Here is a 19,859-nt window from a genome sequence, read left to right as displayed (position 1 = left end):
TAAAAACATCCAAGATGTTTTATTTGACTACACATTAATTCTACCATTGAAAATACAGTCACTCATGAGATAACAAAATAAAATGCAAAGAAACTGTAAGACTCCAGTTCCCTTTCTCCCAAGGCTGACGTGCATCTGTTTGAATTACAGAAGACATGTTTAGATTTATTTTGTGAAAATACTGCTGGCGGTTTTCTTGGCCTATCTACTCCAAACCATCTGTCTGACCATTGGGGTTATGACCATAATTTGGGAGGAGCTTTTCAAAACAATTCCTTTGTGATGAGGTCTGTGCTAGTGACTGGAGATGGAATAAGTGTCACTTCTAACAGTTTAATATTCTGGAACAACTGTGAACACCTCTGTTACATATGTGAGGTTAAATGCTGAGGGGGTTTCAGTGCCCTGAGCTGAAGGACCATGACTGTGAGAATGATCAGCTCCCAGTAGATCCTGAAATTGTGCAGGATCCGCTGCTCCAGCTGGATCCCTACAGATTTATGTGACCTCATAGGATTCATCATCACGGCTGTCTTAGCCTTAAGATTTAACAGGACAAAAGGTGTTTCCTACTTTTAAGTTCATTCTCAGGAAACAGGTGCAATCTATTAAAAATGGTAGCATCTCCTAGAATAAAGTATAAAATAAGATACTGATGTTGGGTGGGTGTCAATCACCAGAATTTTAATAAATGCATTCTGGTGAACACTTGTAATACACTAAAGACATATTATGGTCCTAAAACCACAAATCTTCAGACAATCACACACGTAAGGGTGAGGTCAGTCCTCATTTGTGAAACATTTCCACACCATGGAATCGTTTTAAGTGATGCTTTCCTATTGACATCAGTGGGAGCAGGATCAAGTTCTTTATTCTTAGATTGCAGTAATTTGTTCCATACAAGGCATGTAATTACACACTGGATACTGTGGAAGACACTCCATTTCAAAGGCATTGCAACAATAACTGTGACCTCTCAAAGGCCAGTAGTCTTTGTACAATCAAAGTATTGATCTGCTTCAATGACACTTGTAAACTTGTTCAGCTTTGCCATCTGTAGCTTAAGCTTCACTAATTCTCCACTCGACTTTTGTGGTGTTACGTGACACACTGCCATGAGCAAACTTTGTAAGTGCACAGGGATGGAGTGGAGGAACTTGTACTTGGGAGTGGGGAGTTTCCAGTATTAGCTATAGCAAATGTACTGAAATTGCTTTTAGTCCCCTCAGCTTATTTCACGGTTATATTCTTGATTTAATTTTAGGCAATGGACTAGGAGATTTTCATTCACAGGTCGCATTTATTCACTCTCCTTTTGTTCTAAATATCCTTTTTTGTCATAAAGGGAAATATCTGACTATTTGAACTGTACTTGCCAAAACTGTATCAATTTGGATTTACTCAGCTGCTCATTTTCCCTCTATGTCAGATCTCTGAACCCTTCCTACAGTCTCGATAGAAGTAATCTCATGATACTTTGCTTTTGTTCTGTTTTAAATAAAACATTTGCTAGGACAATTCTTCCAAAATTCTTCTCTTCTTGCAGAAAAGAATGGGGGATTCTTTGTGCTCAGCTTGTACTTTCTTCATAAAGCATGGCAAATAAACAACATACTAATTGTTTCAAGCTAGGTAACAAATATTCCTGGACTTGCATGCTATCTTGGAGGCTAAACTGAAAACATTATCCGGTGCAGGCAGTTGTTGCCTGTGTTACTGAAAAATAAAACACATTTCTCATGTTTCTTTTTGTTCCAATAACAGGACACAGCTAGGGCATCAGTTTCCTTCCAAATTATTACTCTAGTTTATGGAAGCTGGTTTGTTTATTTTGCAGTGCTTAATCAGTGCTCCTGGCCTTCAACCTCAAAGTAGCAATAATCAGTTATTGTCATTTATCCTGGATTATATCAGGTATGGGCAATGCCAGGTGAGAACAGCTGGTAGAGCAAGCTTCTGCCAAGACACCTCGTTGGGTTGTGCTGCAGACACTGGGTGATGTGAAAGGGACTTCTCCTCCTTTGCACTCTGCATCTCTACAAGCAGATGTGAATTAAAACATATGCATATGAAGTTAATTTGCTTTTGGAGAGAAATAGTAGAACATACAGTAGGGTAGCTCCAGGGTAAGGAAGAACTAATAGGAAAGCTTCCAAAAGGAGGTTTGGAGACAGCTGGACTCAGAACAGGAAAAAAGGAGAGATTATTCCTCTGGATCCCTATATTTTCTGTGTATTTTCTTTCGTTTATCCCAGGAAATGTAGCTTTTGCTCAATTAGAGAGCCAGACCAGCCAAACAAAAGAAAAAGTGTGAAAACAGCCCAGTTTGGTTAATTAAAAGCAAGCTATGCCTCTGCAGCAAAGTAATTTAGCTGATTCCACTCTAGTGAATATTCCTACATTCAAACTACACACTGTACGTCAGTGTAGACACAAATCTTGGTCTAAGACAAAACTTAGACACGTTTAGGTTTGATTTCTTGAAGAAGGGCAGTTATAGTGGAGTCTGAAGGGGGGTTTTGTGAGAAGCTACTGTTATAAGTTCACACAGTCACAAAAACTCAGTATTTTGAAATAAAAAATAATTCAAACACCATAAACAAAAGTGTGACATGAGACAAAGAAGCAGTCAAGATATTTTCACAAGACAGGGGACCTAATTTTTCAATCAGTTATGCAAGCAAACAGCTGTATAAGCATGCAAGCCAGGGACCACCACTGGCACAGAGAATGGGAGAGCTATTCTGACTGTCCTAGGGCTGTTCAATACACTGTAGACCAAATTACTTCCAATTAGCTTAATTAAATATACTTTCTTTGGCTTAAACAGTCAGAAACTCATGTATCAAGAACACAAGTGAGCTATTAAGCCAAAATTAGAATGTCTTCAAGCTTCTGTCATTTGAAATAAATTGATTTAAAAAGGCAAGTTCAATTTTTTGTCATGTAAATACAATGAGCTTCTACAGGGGAAAAAGAATGGGCTATGAAAGCTTCTGTATAAATAATTGGATAACATTGGTAATAAGCTTGTGACTGTTGAACCAATATTTTTGAAAATATTTCCTGTCCAAAGGCAGAAACAAACAATGAAAGAGAAACATAAAGTCTGACAGAATAACCTAGCACCACAGACTGCTTATGCTACATCTCTTCCCACTGGATTGCACTGCCTAGTAGAGCACACTGCCTAGTAGGGCACACTGCCTGCACACGAATGTATATAGGACACCTATATTCCCATCTGTCCTTCAGCACCTTCCAAGATTTCTACAAATCTACTGATAGGACTATATCCTAATTTCAGTGAAACCATTTCCTTGGCTCTCTTTATAAGAGGGAAAGATTCTTGCCTTTAGACCAAGGAGTCTTTTCAGAGGAGGTGGCACTATAGTATCATAATATTGAGTACCCAGAACAGAAATTGAGCAAAAAAAAAAGTCTCAGTTAAGTATCACAGATACCAAAAAGCAGTATGTAGTATTTCATGCAACATATTACCTTGCTTAGCAACTGTGAGGATGCAGACCACTTAGGTGTTGCTTCCTTACCTGAATAACTTTCTCAGTTTCCAGTATGTTGTTTCCATAACCATATGTCAAGCACCACAGTCAGTGAGGTTGCACACTTTGCAAACACTATCCTACTATTTACAAACTTGACTGCTCTTATTTTAAACATACATTTCTGGTGACTGTTCTTCAAGAAGTTTCTTATTTTAGAGGTAAGAGAAGGAAGGACAGAAGAGCTATACTATAAAACCACAGCTCATTCCAAACTCTTTAGGGTGCACACCTTATTGTGGGAAGACCAATCAAGGGTTTTATTAGAAGAGTATCAAAAAGCACTTTTGTTTGACAAGTGAGAGTTTTTCAGAGGAAGAGGAGGAAGAGATGAGAATGTCTGCCCTCCTCCACTTGGTGCCCAACTAGAGAAGTGTGTTGTTCATACTAGTGACTCAGTCACAGGGATCTAGAACTTCATCATATATCCAAGATTGCTTTAGTCATTTACCTATCATAGAATCATAGAATCAGATGGGTTGGAAAGGACCTCTGAGATCATCAAGTCCAACCCTTGATCCACTACCACCACAGTTACTAGACCATGGCACTAAGTGCCACATCCAGTCTCTTCTTAAATACCTCCAGGGACAGAGAATCCACCACCTCCCTGGGCAGCCCATTCCAATGCCTGATTACCCTCTCTGTAAAGAATTTCTTCCTAATATCCAATGTAAAGCTCCCTTGGCACAGCTTAAAATCATGCCTTTTTGCCCTATTGATAGTTGCCTGGGAGAAGAGACTGAAGCACCCACCTGGCTACAACCTCCTTTCAGGTAGTTGTAGAGAGTGATGAGGTCTCCCCTGAGCCTTCTCTTCTCCAGGCTAAACAACCCCAGCTCCCTCAGCCTCTCCTCACAGGTGCTCCAGTCCCTTCGTCAGCCTCATTGCTCTTCTCTGGACCTGCTACAGCACCTCAATGTCCTTCCTGAACTGAGGGGCCTAGAAATGGACACAGCACTCCAGGTGTGGCCTCACCAGCACTGAGTACAGGGGAGGAATCACTTCCCTGCTCCTGCTGGCCACACTGTTCCTGATCCTGGCCAGGATGCCATTGGCCTTCTTGGCCACCTGGGCACACTGCTGGCTCACGTTCAGCCTCCTGTCAATCCAGACTCCCAGGTCCCTTTCTGCCTGGCTGCTCTCCAGCCACTCTGTGCCCAGCCTGTAGCGCTGCAGGGGTTGTTGTGGCCAAAGTGCAGGACCCGGCACTTGGCCTTGTTGAACCTCATCCTGCTGGAATCAGCCCAACTCTTCAGCCTATCCAGGTGCCTCTGCAGAGCCCTCCTGCCTTCCAGCAGATCAATACACACCCCTAGCTTGGTGTCATCTGCAAATTTACCAATGTTGGACTCAAGCCCCTCATCCAGATCAACAATAAAGATGTTAAACAGGACTGGGCCCAGCACTGATCCCTGGGGGACACCACTGGTGACTGGCCACCAGCTGGATGCAGCCCCGTTCACCAGCACTCTCTGGGCCCGGCCCTCCAGCCAGTTCCTAACTCAGCACAGAGTGCCCCTGTCCAAGCTGTGGGCTGCAGCTTTTTCAGGAGTATATTATGGGAGACAGTGTCAAAGGCTTTGCTGAAGTCCAGATATATACATCCACAGCCTTCCCCCTCATCTACCACGACATCAGTTTGGTCAGACAGGACCTGCCCTTTCTAAACCTGTGCTGTCTGAGTCTGATCCTTGTCCATCCTGTAGGTGGTGTGTGATTGCACTCAGGATGATCTGCTCCATAACCTTGCCAGGCACTGAGGTCAGGCTGACAGGCCTGGAGTTTCCCAGGTCCTCCTTCTGGCCCTTTTTGTGGATCAGTGTGACATTCGCCAACTTCCAATCGTCTGGGACCTCCCCAGAGAGCCAGGACTGTTGGTAAATGATGGAGAGCGGCTTGGCGAACTCTTCTGCCAGCTCCCTCATCACCCTGGGGTGGATCCCATCTGGTGCCATAGACTTATGAGGATCCAAGGGGTTCACCAGGTCGCTGTTTCCTCCTTTATTACAGGGGGGCTATTAAGCTTCTTATCCCTGTCTACAAGCTCCAGAAGCCAGCTGTCCTCAGGACAACTGGTCTTACTGTTGAAGATTGAGGTAAAGAAGGTGTTAAATACCTCAGCCTTGTCCTCATCTTTGATAATTATGTTCCCATCCATGTCCAATAAAGAATGGAGGTTTTCTTTGTCCCTCCTTTTGGTATTGATGTATCTATAGAAAGACTTTTTATTATCCCTAACAGAAGTGGCAAGATTGAGTCCAAGTTTTGCATTCATCTCTCTGATTTTCTTTTGGCAAGACCATACTATATTCCTAAACTCTTCCTGAGTAGCCAGCCCTATTTTCCATAATTGGTAGGCTCTCTTTTTTACCCTAATTTCCTTCAAAATCTTCCTGTTCAGTCAGACCAGTTGTCTTCCCCATCAGCTTGCCTTTCGGCAAACTGGGACAGCCTTCTCTCGTGTGTTCAAGACTTCCTTCTTGAAGCATGTCCATCCCTCCTGGATCCCTTTGTTTTCAAGTCTTCTGAAAAGGCCGAAATCCAGCCTTCAGAAGTCCAGTGTAGAGGTTTTATTGATGGCCCTCCTTGCATCCCTGAGTATTGAAAACTCTATTATTTCATGGTCACTGTTCCCCAGATGTCCTCCAATCACCACATCTCCCACCAGTCCCTCTCAGTTTGTGAACAGAAGGTCTAGCTGGGCCCCATCTTTGGTAGGCTCGTTTACCATCTGGAGTAGGAATCTATCCTCTATACACTCCAGGAATCTCCTAGACTGCCTCTTCTCTGTTCCCAGCAGACATCCGGCAGGCTAAAGTCACCCACATGAACAAGGGCTGGAGATTTTGAGACATCTGCCAGCTGCTTGCAGAAAAATTCATCATTCTCGTCATCCTGGTTGGGTGGTCTGTAACAGGAGTCTATGACTTTGGTAGAGAAGCAGGAGACACAAATTTCTCATTAGCAAAGAGAAGTGCTAGAATAATTTATTATTGAGCATCATCACGGTTATGATGTGAGAGCAAAGGTCCTAAGACCCTCAGATCAAGTCCTAGAAAGGTGGCAGGGTAATAATAGATGTTTAGGGAAAACAGTACAAGAAACAAATCATCCCTAAAGCTGTTATATTATGTCCAATCCCCAGAAAGCTGAAGGATTTCCTGAACTGGAGGTCACAGCTAAACCACTATGTTTACAATTACTGTGAGGTCTATTTTCCATGAATTTGTCTAACCCTTTTTGTTTGTTTTAAAGCGTGTAAATATTGAAGTGCAACACTCAGTCACTTGATTTTACTCTCTCACAACTGCAACTAAAATTAGTTATGGATGATGAGTGAAAACAAACAGATGAGCTCCAAAGAGAATGAGCAAAAAACATCAAAGAGGGAGAAACATATACTGAGAGAATGAAACCCAAGAAATGCTGCCACAGCTACTCTGATGGAAGTAGAATGGACTACTATGAGGCCAGTTACCTTTCTGAGGATTTGATTTTGAAATCTGTGAGAGGTATTAAAGCACTACATCATTAGGTAACATTGCCAAAACTTGTATGAATGGATAAACAACACAAGATGTTTGCTTTTGAGAACCTGAGCTTCAGAATGGTGAAAGATATCTAGCAGAAATGAGCAGAACTGATATAAGCAGACCCAGGTGAAATCAAACCTTCATTTTAATCTAGGCATTTGAACTTTGTTGTGAAGAAATACCTCCCATGGTTGTGTATATCCACAAACACAATGCTAAAATGCAGATTCTTGCTCAACAGTGCATGCAAACTTCTCCAGGTTTCATTTAATACGTGAAATTTTCTTTCAATTAGCTCTTACATTTTCATGTCATGTATTGGCCTGGAAGATCAGTTTCAGTACATGCAATCAAATCAAAAGAATCTACATATTTGAGACTTGGGTTTTTATGCTGCCCTTCAAGAGGTAACAAACCATGAACAGTTTAATTTATTTTAAAAAATGACAGATTTTTTTTCCCATTTCTTCCTTCTCACATTTATTCCCTGGGCACAGAGGTACTTACACCAACTGAAAGAGTCAATGCCTGAAGCACAAACTGAGAAATCAGGACTTCAAATTTCCTGCCTTCTCACTACATTATATAGCATATGTATTTGCAGTATGTATGTACACATATATACATACATACATACATATATATATATATAAACATTCATGACTTGCTTAGCTGGCTCATACCCATAGACTTTACAACATTGTATTTTCAAAGTGTCATTTTAAAGCCAGTTGGCCAGCTTCACATTTCCTGCCCACAGAATTCAAGCCATCAACTTGCGCCAGACTGCAGTTAGCTAATTCAAAAAGAACTTGCAAAAACCATTACACAAACCAAGAGATGAAAATCTGAATCTTTTTATTGTCCCAATGCAAACAAACATGCTAACAAAATCAAAACATATCCAACAGATTTTATATTGTTTCCAAAGCTTTACGAGTAGTACTCATAGTAGAAGAAAGATAAAGGACATGGGTAATCAGGTATTTTAGCAGAACCACTTTCTGGCTGAAAAACTATTATGACCTTTAGGACACATGACTGCCATTATGGAACTGCCAGGAGACTGTTCACTGTTTCCACAGCCGCTGACCCAATCTACAAGTCACACCTGGTAACAAAGAAGCTGCTCAGCCAAACTCTCAGTGTGCCTATCATCAGCCTTATGATCCAAGTCTAGACATGAGACATCTCAGAAAACAATATGATGGGCACACTGGCCACCACATCTGTAAGAGGAAAGGTGGCAGCCCTATCTTATTTTGAGACCACATCTCTCCACTAGAAGACTGTTTTTCACTTGCTTATAACGTTGCCAAGACAATTATTTCAGCTCAGACTTTCCGTGCTGGGTCCTTAGTTCAGGCTTGCTTTGAACGATTTAATCCAAAACAGTTCCATCATTTCTAAGAACAAGGAAAAAAAGGGTTTATTTTGCCCCGTTTAAAAAAAAAAAAAAAAAGAAAAAAAAAATCTGTGAAAAGTTGAGCACTCCTAGGCTTTGGAGTGGAAACAGGAAAGTGACATACTTTGGTCTTTGTGCTAGAACTGTGCTTTCTGTCAAGTCATTAGATTTTTAAAAACTAGAATTTGTAAGAACTGGGACAAGCAGGGCAGAGGGGGACACGAACAAGATTAGAAAGGAAAAAATTGGACTGTCCAGAGCCAGGAGCCAGGAGTAAGATGAGAACTGGCATGGGTAGTGGGGTGGGAGTGGTTCGTTGCCTATGGGGTAGGTTAGATAACATAAAGATTCCTCAATGAGGAGGAAAGAGACACAAGGAAGGTTGGAGGAGGCAGGACAAGAGAGGTCAAGTTTCTCAATGCTGTCTCTTCCTCCAGAGCCTGAAGTATAATCCCCAACTTGCTGGTTCCCACCACTCATTGCTGTCAGGGAAAACATGCTCTGATGCACCTCCACTGCTACCCTTCATTGAAATATCTTGCCAGATATTTCACTAGGTGCTAGGCAAGCACATCCTCACAGATAACTAACCTAAGTGTTTATACAATGCCACATGAGCTCCTTCGTATCCTTCTGTTGGCGAGGAAAAGAAGAAACAAACAAAATAAAGCATGAAAAGACCTTTTAAAGTATTAAGGTTGAAAAACTGGGCATAAGGCAGCAAGGAAAAGCCAGAATCAGGTTCACTGTGTAACTTATTTGAGCCTGCTTGTGAATATTACAAATAGACAACCTGTAACTACATCAGGTTTTAACCCTTGCCTTATGGCAGGCAGACACATGCTCAAACTTTAGCAATATTTGTCTTTTTTACGCTACCTTCTCATCTCTAAACATATTTTGGTGTACTTTTCCATATGAACATGTTTCAGAACTTTACCCATTTTCTTCCATGTACTATTTGTCTGAAGGAAAACTTTATATACTGAAACCCATGCCAAATATATAGTTGTTTGGCTAAGGAGTGCCTGAATTCTGATGGGCTGAATACATGCTGACTTCTCTAAAGCCCAGTACATCTCCCATTTCGTGATATTTGAGGACTGCCTCCTCAACAGAAACATTTTGTAACTTGTTTCCATGGGAAATAAGGGTTTCTTTCAGAAGACCTGAAGGAGCAGTGACAGTTTTTGAGAACTGCCAGAGGCCAGCAAACCCTCCTGCTGCAGAGCAGGGCATTATTCCCCTCCTGCAGACCTTCAGGCTCATAAGCAGCAAGGATATTCTCTTGACTTCTTTATCCTCCTCTGTGCTTTTCTCCCCATCAGTTACTGAGTACAGACAGAATGGTAACTACAGACATGAAAACTGCAATTCATGAAAAGACTTCCATTGCAGATAAATTTTTTTAAAAATTGTTTTAGACATACTGACTTCTAGGAAAACATAAAAATTGTACTTCACAAATTCATATGGGAAAAGATTTTTGTATGTAAATGTCTGACGCTAAAAAAACCCTGCCACCTCCAATGGCTATAAACCATTTTTAACAGAACTGCTCAGATGTCATCATTACAAATGCAGTTTATTATGCTACTGAACCTTTTCAGAAGCAATAAAGAAATATGTAAACTGTAGACAGTAAAAGTAAATGGGTTGCCTTTTTAACCAATACTTTTCATAATTAAAAAGAAAAAAAAAAAGAGAAAAATACTTTTCTGCAAATATCCTGGAATGACACTATGACAAACTTATCTATCATGCACTTGCTGTGCAGTAATATTTTTTTTTGTGCTATAAAGTAAAGAGAATTAGAAATTCTGTTATGTTTTATGCATAAAATACATAAAATACCATCAAATTTTTAAGGTATCAGGTATCTGAGACAAAAAACTAGCCAACAACTAGGACTTATATTTTTAGCATAAATTTGCCTATCAATACAGTCAGGCAGCTGGTTTTTGGTGAACTTCTTTTAGAGTGTTTTTATTTCAAAGGAAAAACATCATTTTTTTTCCTCCCCCAAGAAAATTTAAACTCAGTAACTACTGCCATTTCAAAAACTAATATGTAGTGGACAAAATGCTGAAGATGTTTGTCTTTGATTTAGAAATGCCTGAGTTGCAAGACAAAGTTTCATTCATATGTTCATTGTACTATCACACAGAAAAAAAGCTGGATTTATCTAAATGTCAGCAGGTAGTGATCCATCTGGTCCTCCTTAGATGACTCACAGATAGTGGAAATGCATTATAGAATTCAGGATAACCACAGAAGCAGTGCCTACAGAAATCTGTGTAGAAGTCAGTTTTTGTAAGAAGAGTGGAAATGAGGAATAACAAGGGCTTAAGGACTTACTCGGGAGGAGATGTGAAATACTGCATTATTAACTTGCAGTGATAACATAGTGACCTCTCCAACACAACACTGCAAATTCTTGAAGTCCATTGCACTGATTCTGGTTTCATATTCTAACAAAGCAGTTGAGTTTAGGGAAGTAGGATCAGCTCCCTATCTTGACCAGAACTTACCGGTAGTGACTTTTTAGATTAATTAAAATCTGAAATTGAGTATGAAAATTGTGTGACTCACATAGGAAACATGCAAACAAAAATGATGGAATGTGGAGCATGCTGAGAAACCAAGACACAACTGGCTCTTGTTAGAGCTCCTCTGGTGAAATCTCCAGCAATATTGTGGCTACAGTTGAGGACACCAGGAAGCACTGCCCCATTCCTGGTACAAAGCCCCTGTATCAGGGCTCCCATGGGAGCCAGGCTGTGAAGAAACATTCTACTCCTCATGGCAGGAATACTGTTTCACTTTGCAGGTATAGCTCACTTAAGATTAATCCCTGGATAACAAACCATGAGAAGAGAAGGCAAGGAAAATCCCCATTCAGGATTTAGCATATTTGAAGAGCTGGCTCTTACCTTGCAAGGCATAGGCTTTTTGAAGGAGATTTCAGCTTTAGTCCAAACTCCCTTTGGAGAATCCAAGACAGACCAGATTTTCTCTTGAACGACATGATTCTCCTCAAAGATATAAACTGCAAGAGTGCCACTCATTTTGAAAAACCCATATAAGGCATAATAAAAACTCAGACAAAACTGCAAGTTTCCTGGCAGGGTAGGGCCATACAGACGTCCAATGTACCCAGGCTGTGTTGTATATTTAGTGTTTGCCAACAGGTAATAACCTGAAAGAGAGCACAATTATTATTTCTAATATGCTATCAGCACCGCTGATTTGCTATTAAAGCAGCTTCTGTTATTGCATCAGATTTGGCTACAAGAAACAGTTTCAACTGGCAAGAAATAGATTGTCACACTCTGACAGGAAATAACAATTTTTTTAAAAAGTATCCTGTCTACTTCTAGCTCAAATGGCACATGGCTAAAAGCCCTTTTTAAATTTACCCTGAAAAATTCCCTGTTCTGCTGGCCTCACTGGAACACTGGCTGTTTCAAGGGTACCACTGCAAGATCAAAGAATGGAAGGTAAGGCATAAGGCCTATTATTCCCTGCACCAAGTATAAAGAGGTGAGAGTTTAGCACATGTGATTAATAACCATAAATATTCAACATAAATAGATGTCTGAGTTTCAGAACTTGTTAGTAGTTCTCTCACTATGTGGCTTCACTACACAATATGTCAGTTTTGACTTAGCAATGCCAACTATTGTAAGCCTGGAAGAGCCCACCTTTCCACTACGGTAAAAACAATGCATTAAGGTATTATTACATTTACTTGCATATTTTTGTGGAATCATCCCTCCAGTGACTATGGAGCAGTATAGTGAAGATACTCTGCTTTACAGCCCTGCGTGACTATTCAATAGGTGACCTTCCCACTCTACACATGGGGAATCACAGCCAGGGTTCCAGATAGGACCGAGTTGTGTACACTGATTTTTAATGGCAGAGTTGCAGTGACGCAAACTAACAAGTGTGCCAGTGACATTACTTAACAGAGTGAACAATGATACAACAGGTTAACCTTTATATAACCTTTTATATATCATTTATGTATGTTTACTCTTCTAAAGAAAAGCAGTTTTGATTTACCAAACCCAGTAGTGTGATCTCCTGCTCTATAAACATTGCGCTTCACTTTCACTCTGCTCCATCCTGGGCCATCTTTTTGATCTTGGTAAAAATTACACAGATCTTCCTCAAAATTGCAGCCTGCATTGGCAGGATCGAAAGGAGTTCCTAAAAGATAGATGTATATGTTCTGTTAGGAAGAGCACAGTGTAATAAGCATAGGTATTTGAAGCAGAATGATGCCAAAGCACACTCTGATTCGCCTTTCTTTGCTTTACAGAAGATAAGCATGTGCAAAGCATGTTACATATATACATAGTACAAAGTCACAATGACATCAAACTATCAATTTTCTACTGCAAATTGGTCTTATATTCTTATATTTTTGCTGGAGCCAAGAGGAAACCTCCTTCATAGCCCCTTTAAAATATAAATGAGCTACAGATATTAAGAGAAGATTCCTCTTTCAGGACATAACACACAAAGACATTCAGACCATTTGTTTTCATCCTGCTCCTTCACTCAAAAGATATTAGGACAAAATAAGTGTGTGTGCCTCTGTGTGCATAGATATAATATTTTCATTTTAGTTTCAAAGATATAACTTTTGGACATCAACATTCGATATTTTTTTAAAGAGTAGTTTTTAAAAATCTCTTTGTAATCATGTATAATGTGTGTGCAAATGCATGCTGTAAGTATGTAAGTAAAACACTTTTTAATTCATGTACCACCTCATGGAGCTTGCCTCACATATTGTGAGGAAAGCTGAACAATTTATAGCAAAGTTGATTAAAAACAAAGTCAAGTCCCCCAGCTCTGCAGATGCCTCCCTCTTGACCTGCAATATGGAATTCATGGGTCAGGATTTGCTTTAGTCTTAAAAAGAAGTCCCCATGGTGAATGGGTGCTTGTAAGTAAAGTATTTCTACTTTAAAAGCTTCATCAGTCTCTTATACCAGATGCTGGGGGAAGGAGAGGCACAGTCCAAAGCCATCATGCAAATTTTGTCTACATCAGGAGTCCAGACCCAGGACACTGTGCACATAACTCTGCAGCACCACATGTGACCGTTCTTCATGGGGACTAGGAGAGATTTACAACAGGGGCAGGGACACAGGCAGTCAGTTTCAGGAGAAGCAGAATTTTGGCTTTGGAGTGATGTCTGTGGTCTTTTCAGCCTCAGATAGACCAAATCTAAGCCCTGTGTGTCTTACTCTGCCTGCAGCCATGGCTCCCATCTCTGCTCTCCTAGTTAAAGAAAATGCAGATGTAGCACTACCAGGTCCATGTAGCATTAAACCCATATTCTGATTCATTCTTTGCTGAGCAAGTTTAATACTCTGGTATCTTTTGAAACAAAACTTCCAGAAGAAATAAGGAAAAAATGTAGTGCTGTTTTATACACTGTTATGGCTGAATACAAGATCTCTTGTTTTTTACGGTCTCTACTCAGAAGAACTGAAGATGAAAATATGGTAAGTCTAAAGTATATATTGTACTCCAGCAAGATATAAACCAAATTATTTGCATTCATTTCTCAAACAGAAAAAAAAAAACAACAACAAAACCAGCCTTCAAAATCAGAGCTAGTAGCTGAACCTATCATATTCAGAATAGATTATGAGCCATTCAGATTAAATCTTTAACCATTGGGACAGAAAATGTTATAAATTTTATCCCATATCTTCACACATATAAGCTGTCTGAAAATGAAAATGGAAAACACAGATGAGCACACAGCTCCAATCCCTGGAATACCAGAAACATAACATGGGATTTTTGTTGCAAAACCAAGCAAAACTGAAAGATGTATTGAGGAGATAATGAAGCAACCAGATTTACTCAGCCAGGAGTTGTGTGGATTACTATCTGGAACCTACCTTCTTCAGGAGTGATACTTCAGCAGTGGAGGCAGAGCTAGCAGATACTCCAAGCAAATAAAAAAGGCAGAAATAATCTTTTTCCTTGATCACTTCAAAGCATTAGCCAAAAATTTCAAACTTATGACCAAAGGAATATGTGTGAAACCACTAATCTACTTTTGACTAGTGTTCAGTGCTCCAGTAAAAACCCCAGCATCCAGTACATAGTACTTAAGAGGCTGAATTCACAAATGACAAAATCCTTTGCCCCAACTGCCTCTACAGCAAAGGTCACATGGATTCAACTGATGTCTGCTGCTGTGAAAACCTAATAAAAACCTGACAGCCATGCCACTGTCTGAGATGAGTAATACATCCTGGAAGAGTGAAGACAGGAAGGCAAGCCTCATGTTTTGGCTCTGAAGAGCACCTCAGGGCCTATTGAATGACGAAGAATGCCTACACTGGCATTAATGAAAAGCCCAGGACATTTTCTTCCTTATACCATCACATCTGGTAAATTTGCCCTCTCTTTCTGTGACAGGCCTGCAAGTGGTAATTTCTCAAAACCTGGGGTGATGCAAATACAGCATTCAGTCTGGCACTCCAGTTGCAAAACCCTGAGGCAAAGTCTTTGGAAAGGAAGCATTGAGGACTAGTTTCTGGATGAAATGAATGGCACCAGACATATCTGCTGTTATGTCACCAGAAGGAAAAGGAGCCCAATGGGACTGGTCAGCTGAGAAGGTAGCACCAAATATTGCAAATACTGACATTTCAGAGGGGCAGAGCAAAGGGGGAAAAGAAGGACGGTAAATAGCAAAAAGAGCTCATCATACCTGTCTGATTGCTGCAGTAAACTGGAGAGAAAGAAATGTCATCAAGGGCAACGTAACCTCCCTTGGCGCTGTTGAAAGCAACTTCAAATACTACCTAGAAATTATAATAAGTTGTTATTCATCTGCCATATACTCAGCAATAATTTTGGTACACAACTTTGAAATAAAGAATTCTGATTGGATGTCCCAGACAGACTCCAGCACTGTAAATGTTAGGACAAATTAAATTATATCACTTATTAGGGATATAAATCAGAGTCTGACCTCAGCATCAGATCTTTGTCCACTCAGGGTCAAGGAAAAAACAAAGGGAACATAGCTCTTCTGCTGCTTTATGAAGAACCAGTTTTAAAGATGCAGTAAGGCTTCTGCCATATTATACAAAGACAGTATTCACAATCTGTACTAACTAGAACTCCAAAGCTGCCTAATTATTACTGTATCTAAAACCTATCTGGATCAAGAGCTAAAAACCCTCTCTGTTCATTACTCTGCTGTTAAAATATTAAGTTTTACTATTTTCTGTAAACATCTTCAGACACTGAAACCCATGACTTGGCATCAGCTGGCAGGGAAGATTTCCTTTACAAAACTTATTTAAGAACCAGAAAAGCTATTGCTGTGTTTTGATTACCACAAAGATCAAACAATATTTGTACTTAGTCACTCCCAAAGGACATAATTTCCTCAAGTAAGTGGAGGACAGTCTATAACTCTTGAGGAAGTGTCTTAAAATTTCTCATAAGTATCAAAAGACTGAGTTACAGAAAAAATTCAAGAAGACGCCTGAATCCCAAGGCAACCGCAGGGACAAAACAAGGATATGAGGACAAATGTTTTCGGAGCAAGATCCTGTTCAGTGAAAGCAATGCCTGTAATCTCTTGCCTATGGATGGAAGCCAAAGTAGGAGAGCTGTGAAAGAACCCTGAGCAATCTCCTTTATCCAGATGAAACAAAGAGGAAGACTCTATTGAAGCAACTGAAGAAATTATATGCAGGATTTAATCTTATTTCTATAAAATAATCTTTAAAATAATTACTGTGTTGGATTACATAAAAATTCCTTGAGCAAATTAAAGGCCCATCTAGTCCAGTAAACTTTTTCCAACAGAGAGCATCTACAGAGAGAACTGAAGACAATGCCAGACTTTCAGTTCTTCTTCCCTCACATTACATTCCTGATGGATTCTTTCTTTCCCACTAATTTTTCTAATTAGTTTTTTAACTGACTCAAATAATGGCATCCATAGCATGCTGTGGAAGTGAGTTCTATAGATATGCCATATAAGAAAAAATACTCAGTTAAAAGCTGTTACCTGGTAACTAAGAATTTAGAACAGCACTGTAAACTATGAGAAAAAGGGCATCGTTATATTTTCTGTGTTATTCATGACTTCTAAGAACTTCCATCATATTCTACTTCAAACTTTTTTTTAAGGGCTGAAAACTGCTATTTCATTAATGTAACTTCATACTTTTAATTATCTGCATCTCTCCCTCTTGTAGTTCTAGAATATTCTTTTTTAATTGAGAGGGCTCAAGTTGCATAGCCTGCTTATTACAAGGGTGCCATGTGCATTCATCCAGAGCTACAACTTCCTCTGCTTTGCTGTTTATTCCAGCATAGATAGTTTGCAACATTCTGGATGTTTTCTTGAATGCCACTAAGAAATCAGAGGATATTTTCACAAAACTAACCACAGTAATGCCAAGCTCTATGATCATTAATTAATTCAATTGATAGTGCGAGGACTGGTTTTTTCCTCTTCCTTTGTACTTATTGAATCAGTAATTCACTTACCATTCAATACTATGAGGCTTTATCAAAGCTACTCTCCTTTCCCTTGGACAGCTGAAATGGATGACTTGACCACAGACGTTTTAGAGTATTAAAGGGCTACATAACATTTCATGAAAATTAGTTCTACCCCTCATAATTTCTGAAAATCTGCAGGCTTATGATGAATTAGTAAATAAGTTAGGTGGAATTAAAGCAAGTAGACAGAATTTATGTGTAATCATAGTATTACAAGTATATATATAGGGAGAGAGTATTTATCTATGTGTATATATATATAAAAATTATATATATATAAATTATATATGTATAAAATATACATGCTAAGTATATATGTATGTATATAATATATATACACTGTTTATTTCAATCTTCTAAGTTTGGGGTATTTCTTAGTAAACACTAGGGAATAAAGATTTCAATTTCTTTCTGATATTCTTGAAAGTCATTATAATAACCATTGAGAACTGTCTTTTACCTCTAAGAACTACTGTACTATTAGGACCCAAGTTTGGACTCCATCTCATGAATTGCAGGGTCATATTAAGGTAGAGAATAGACCTCACATATATTTTAAAACTTCTCTTCTTTATGATACTCAGCATCCTCAAAAATGGATCATGGAGTCACAGGAATATGGGACTGAGAGAATATTGACATTATTCAGTCACAACTGAAAAACCTCACATTAATAGGACTCTACAACCTCCCAAGGTATTCTGATCAAGCACTACAACACCTGACTTCAAAATCAAGCACAAGTATGGAAAGTGATCCCCCCTTGACCCTTATGCAAAGGACAAAGAAAACCACATATCACCAGCATCTTTATAACCATTTTTCAGATACTGGATGGTCACTGCCATGTTCCTGGCTTAGCCTGAGTTAGCACTCATATCTGAGGCAACCTGGAATCATAGAATAGAATCATAGAATCAGCTGGGTTGGAAAGGACCTCTGAGATCATCAAGTCCAACCCTTGATCCACTACCACCACAGTTACTAGACCATGGCACTAAGTGCCACATCCAGTCTCATCTTAAATACCTCCAGGGACAGAGAATCCACCACCTCCCTGGGCAGCCCATTCCAATGCCTGATTACCCTCTCTGTAAAGAATTTCTTCCTAATATCCAACCTAAAACTCCCTTGGCACAGCTTAAAATCATGCCTTTTTGCCCTATTGATAGTTGCCTGGGAGAAGAGACTGATGTCCACCTGGTTACAACCTCCTTTAAGGTAGTTGTAGAGAGTGATGAGGTCACCCCTGAGCCTCCTCCAGACTAAACAACCCCAGCTCCCTCAGCCTCTCCTCACAGCACTTGTGCTCCAGTCCCTTCATCAGCCTCATTGCTCTTCTCTGGACCTGCTACAGCACCTCAATGTCCTTCCTGAACTGAGGGGCCCAGAACTGGACACAGCACTCCAGGTGTGGCCTCACCAACGTTGAGTACAGGGGAGGAATCACTTCCCTGCTCCTGTTGGCCACACTGTTCCTGATCCAGGCCAGGATGCCATTGGCCTTCTTGGCCACCTGGGCACACTGCTGGCTCATGTTCAGCTTCCTGTCTATCCAAACTCCCAGGTCCCTTTCTGCCTGGCTGCTCTCCAGCCACTCTGTCCCCAGTCTGTAGCGCTGCAGGGGTTGTTGTGGCCAAAGTGCAGGAACCGGCACTTGGCCTTGGAATCAGCCCAACTCTCCAGCCTATCCAGGTGCCTCTGCAGAGCCCTCCTGCCTTCCAGCAGATCAACACTCCCACCCAACTTGGTATCATCTGCAAATTTACAAATGGTACACTCAATCCACTCATCTAAATCATTGACAAAGATGTTAAACAGGACTGGACCCAGCACTGATCCCTGGGGGACACCACTGGTGACCGGCCGCCAGCTGGATGCAGCCCCGTTCACAGCACTCTCTGGGCCCGGCCCTCCAGCCAGTTCTTAACCCAGCACAGAGTGCCCCTGTCCAAGCTGTGGGCTGCAGCTTTTTCAGGAAGTCACAGCTGGCCTGTACCGGCAGGATTGCTTTACCTCCATGGGATATGGCGCATTGAAGTCAACTTCTGCCAGTGCCCAATCTGTACTCAGAGCAGTGTCTGTTTTCCAGATCTCTTCATAAAAGCCACTCACGTCTCTCAAGTAAACAGTAAAAACGATGCTGCTCTCCTGCTTAAGTTGATAATAAAAAGATAAGCATCCAGACATTGGGGCCGTTGTCTTTGGTGAGATTAGCTGGGCCACTTCCTGAAAATCTTTGACATAAACAGAGTCCACGTACATGTAGTGACCTATGAGAAGGAAAGAAACTTTGTATTAGTCACATTATCTCGTAGTATCTCACAGTATCAGGAGATGAACAGGGACTAAACATATGGCTTAGACTGTATGGCCTGGACAACAAAATTTACTTCCTAGTAAATTTTAGTCATTCTAAAAGATTTTTTTTTTCTCCTTTCCTCCTATGGACAAGCCAGAGTTGTTTGACTAAGGTACCAATGGCAAAACAGTCAGTCTCAGCTCTTTCTCTAATATTTGTTATTATTATAAATATTTATTTATATTTATACTTGAAAAGTAATAACTCTAAATTTTGAGAGCCATTAAGAAATGAAAAAATGTGTAACAATTGTGTAAAATGTCTGCCTTCCAACACCTCAGTATAGTATCTAGTCTTTTTTCAAGTGCAACCTTTACTGAGGCAAAGTAAATGATCAAGATTAGAAGCCATGTGTTTTCTCACATTTTACACTTTTATTTAATATATCAAATTAATTGGCAAATAACCTTTAATTTGCACAT

The 19,859-nt window shown here is 40.2% G+C and overlaps 1 protein-coding gene across 1 annotated transcript in view; it reads right to left on the bottom strand.

Moving 5' to 3' along the window:
* Positions 1-19,859, bottom strand: part of MAMDC2 (MAM domain containing 2) — a 59,880-nt gene that overhangs the window by 7,342 nt on the left and 32,679 nt on the right. The window contains exons 7-10 of the mRNA XM_050329052.1: positions 19,092-19,348; positions 15,259-15,352; positions 12,576-12,722; positions 11,441-11,706 (exon numbers count right to left, since the gene is read on the bottom strand). Of these exons, the coding sequence (XP_050185009.1) occupies positions 11,441-11,706; positions 12,576-12,722; positions 15,259-15,352; positions 19,092-19,348 (764 nt within the window). The remainder of the gene's footprint in view (positions 1-11,440; positions 11,707-12,575; positions 12,723-15,258; positions 15,353-19,091; positions 19,349-19,859) is intronic.

The sequence above is a fragment of the Myiozetetes cayanensis genome, unplaced genomic scaffold, assembly GCF_022539395.1.
Source record: "Myiozetetes cayanensis isolate MyiCay16 unplaced genomic scaffold, myiCay2020 scf4, whole genome shotgun sequence".
NCBI classification, from domain to species: domain Eukaryota; kingdom Metazoa; phylum Chordata; class Aves; order Passeriformes; family Tyrannidae; genus Myiozetetes; species Myiozetetes cayanensis.
Note: the sequence above shows the minus strand (reverse complement) of the source record. Positions and strands in the feature narration are given on the sequence as shown.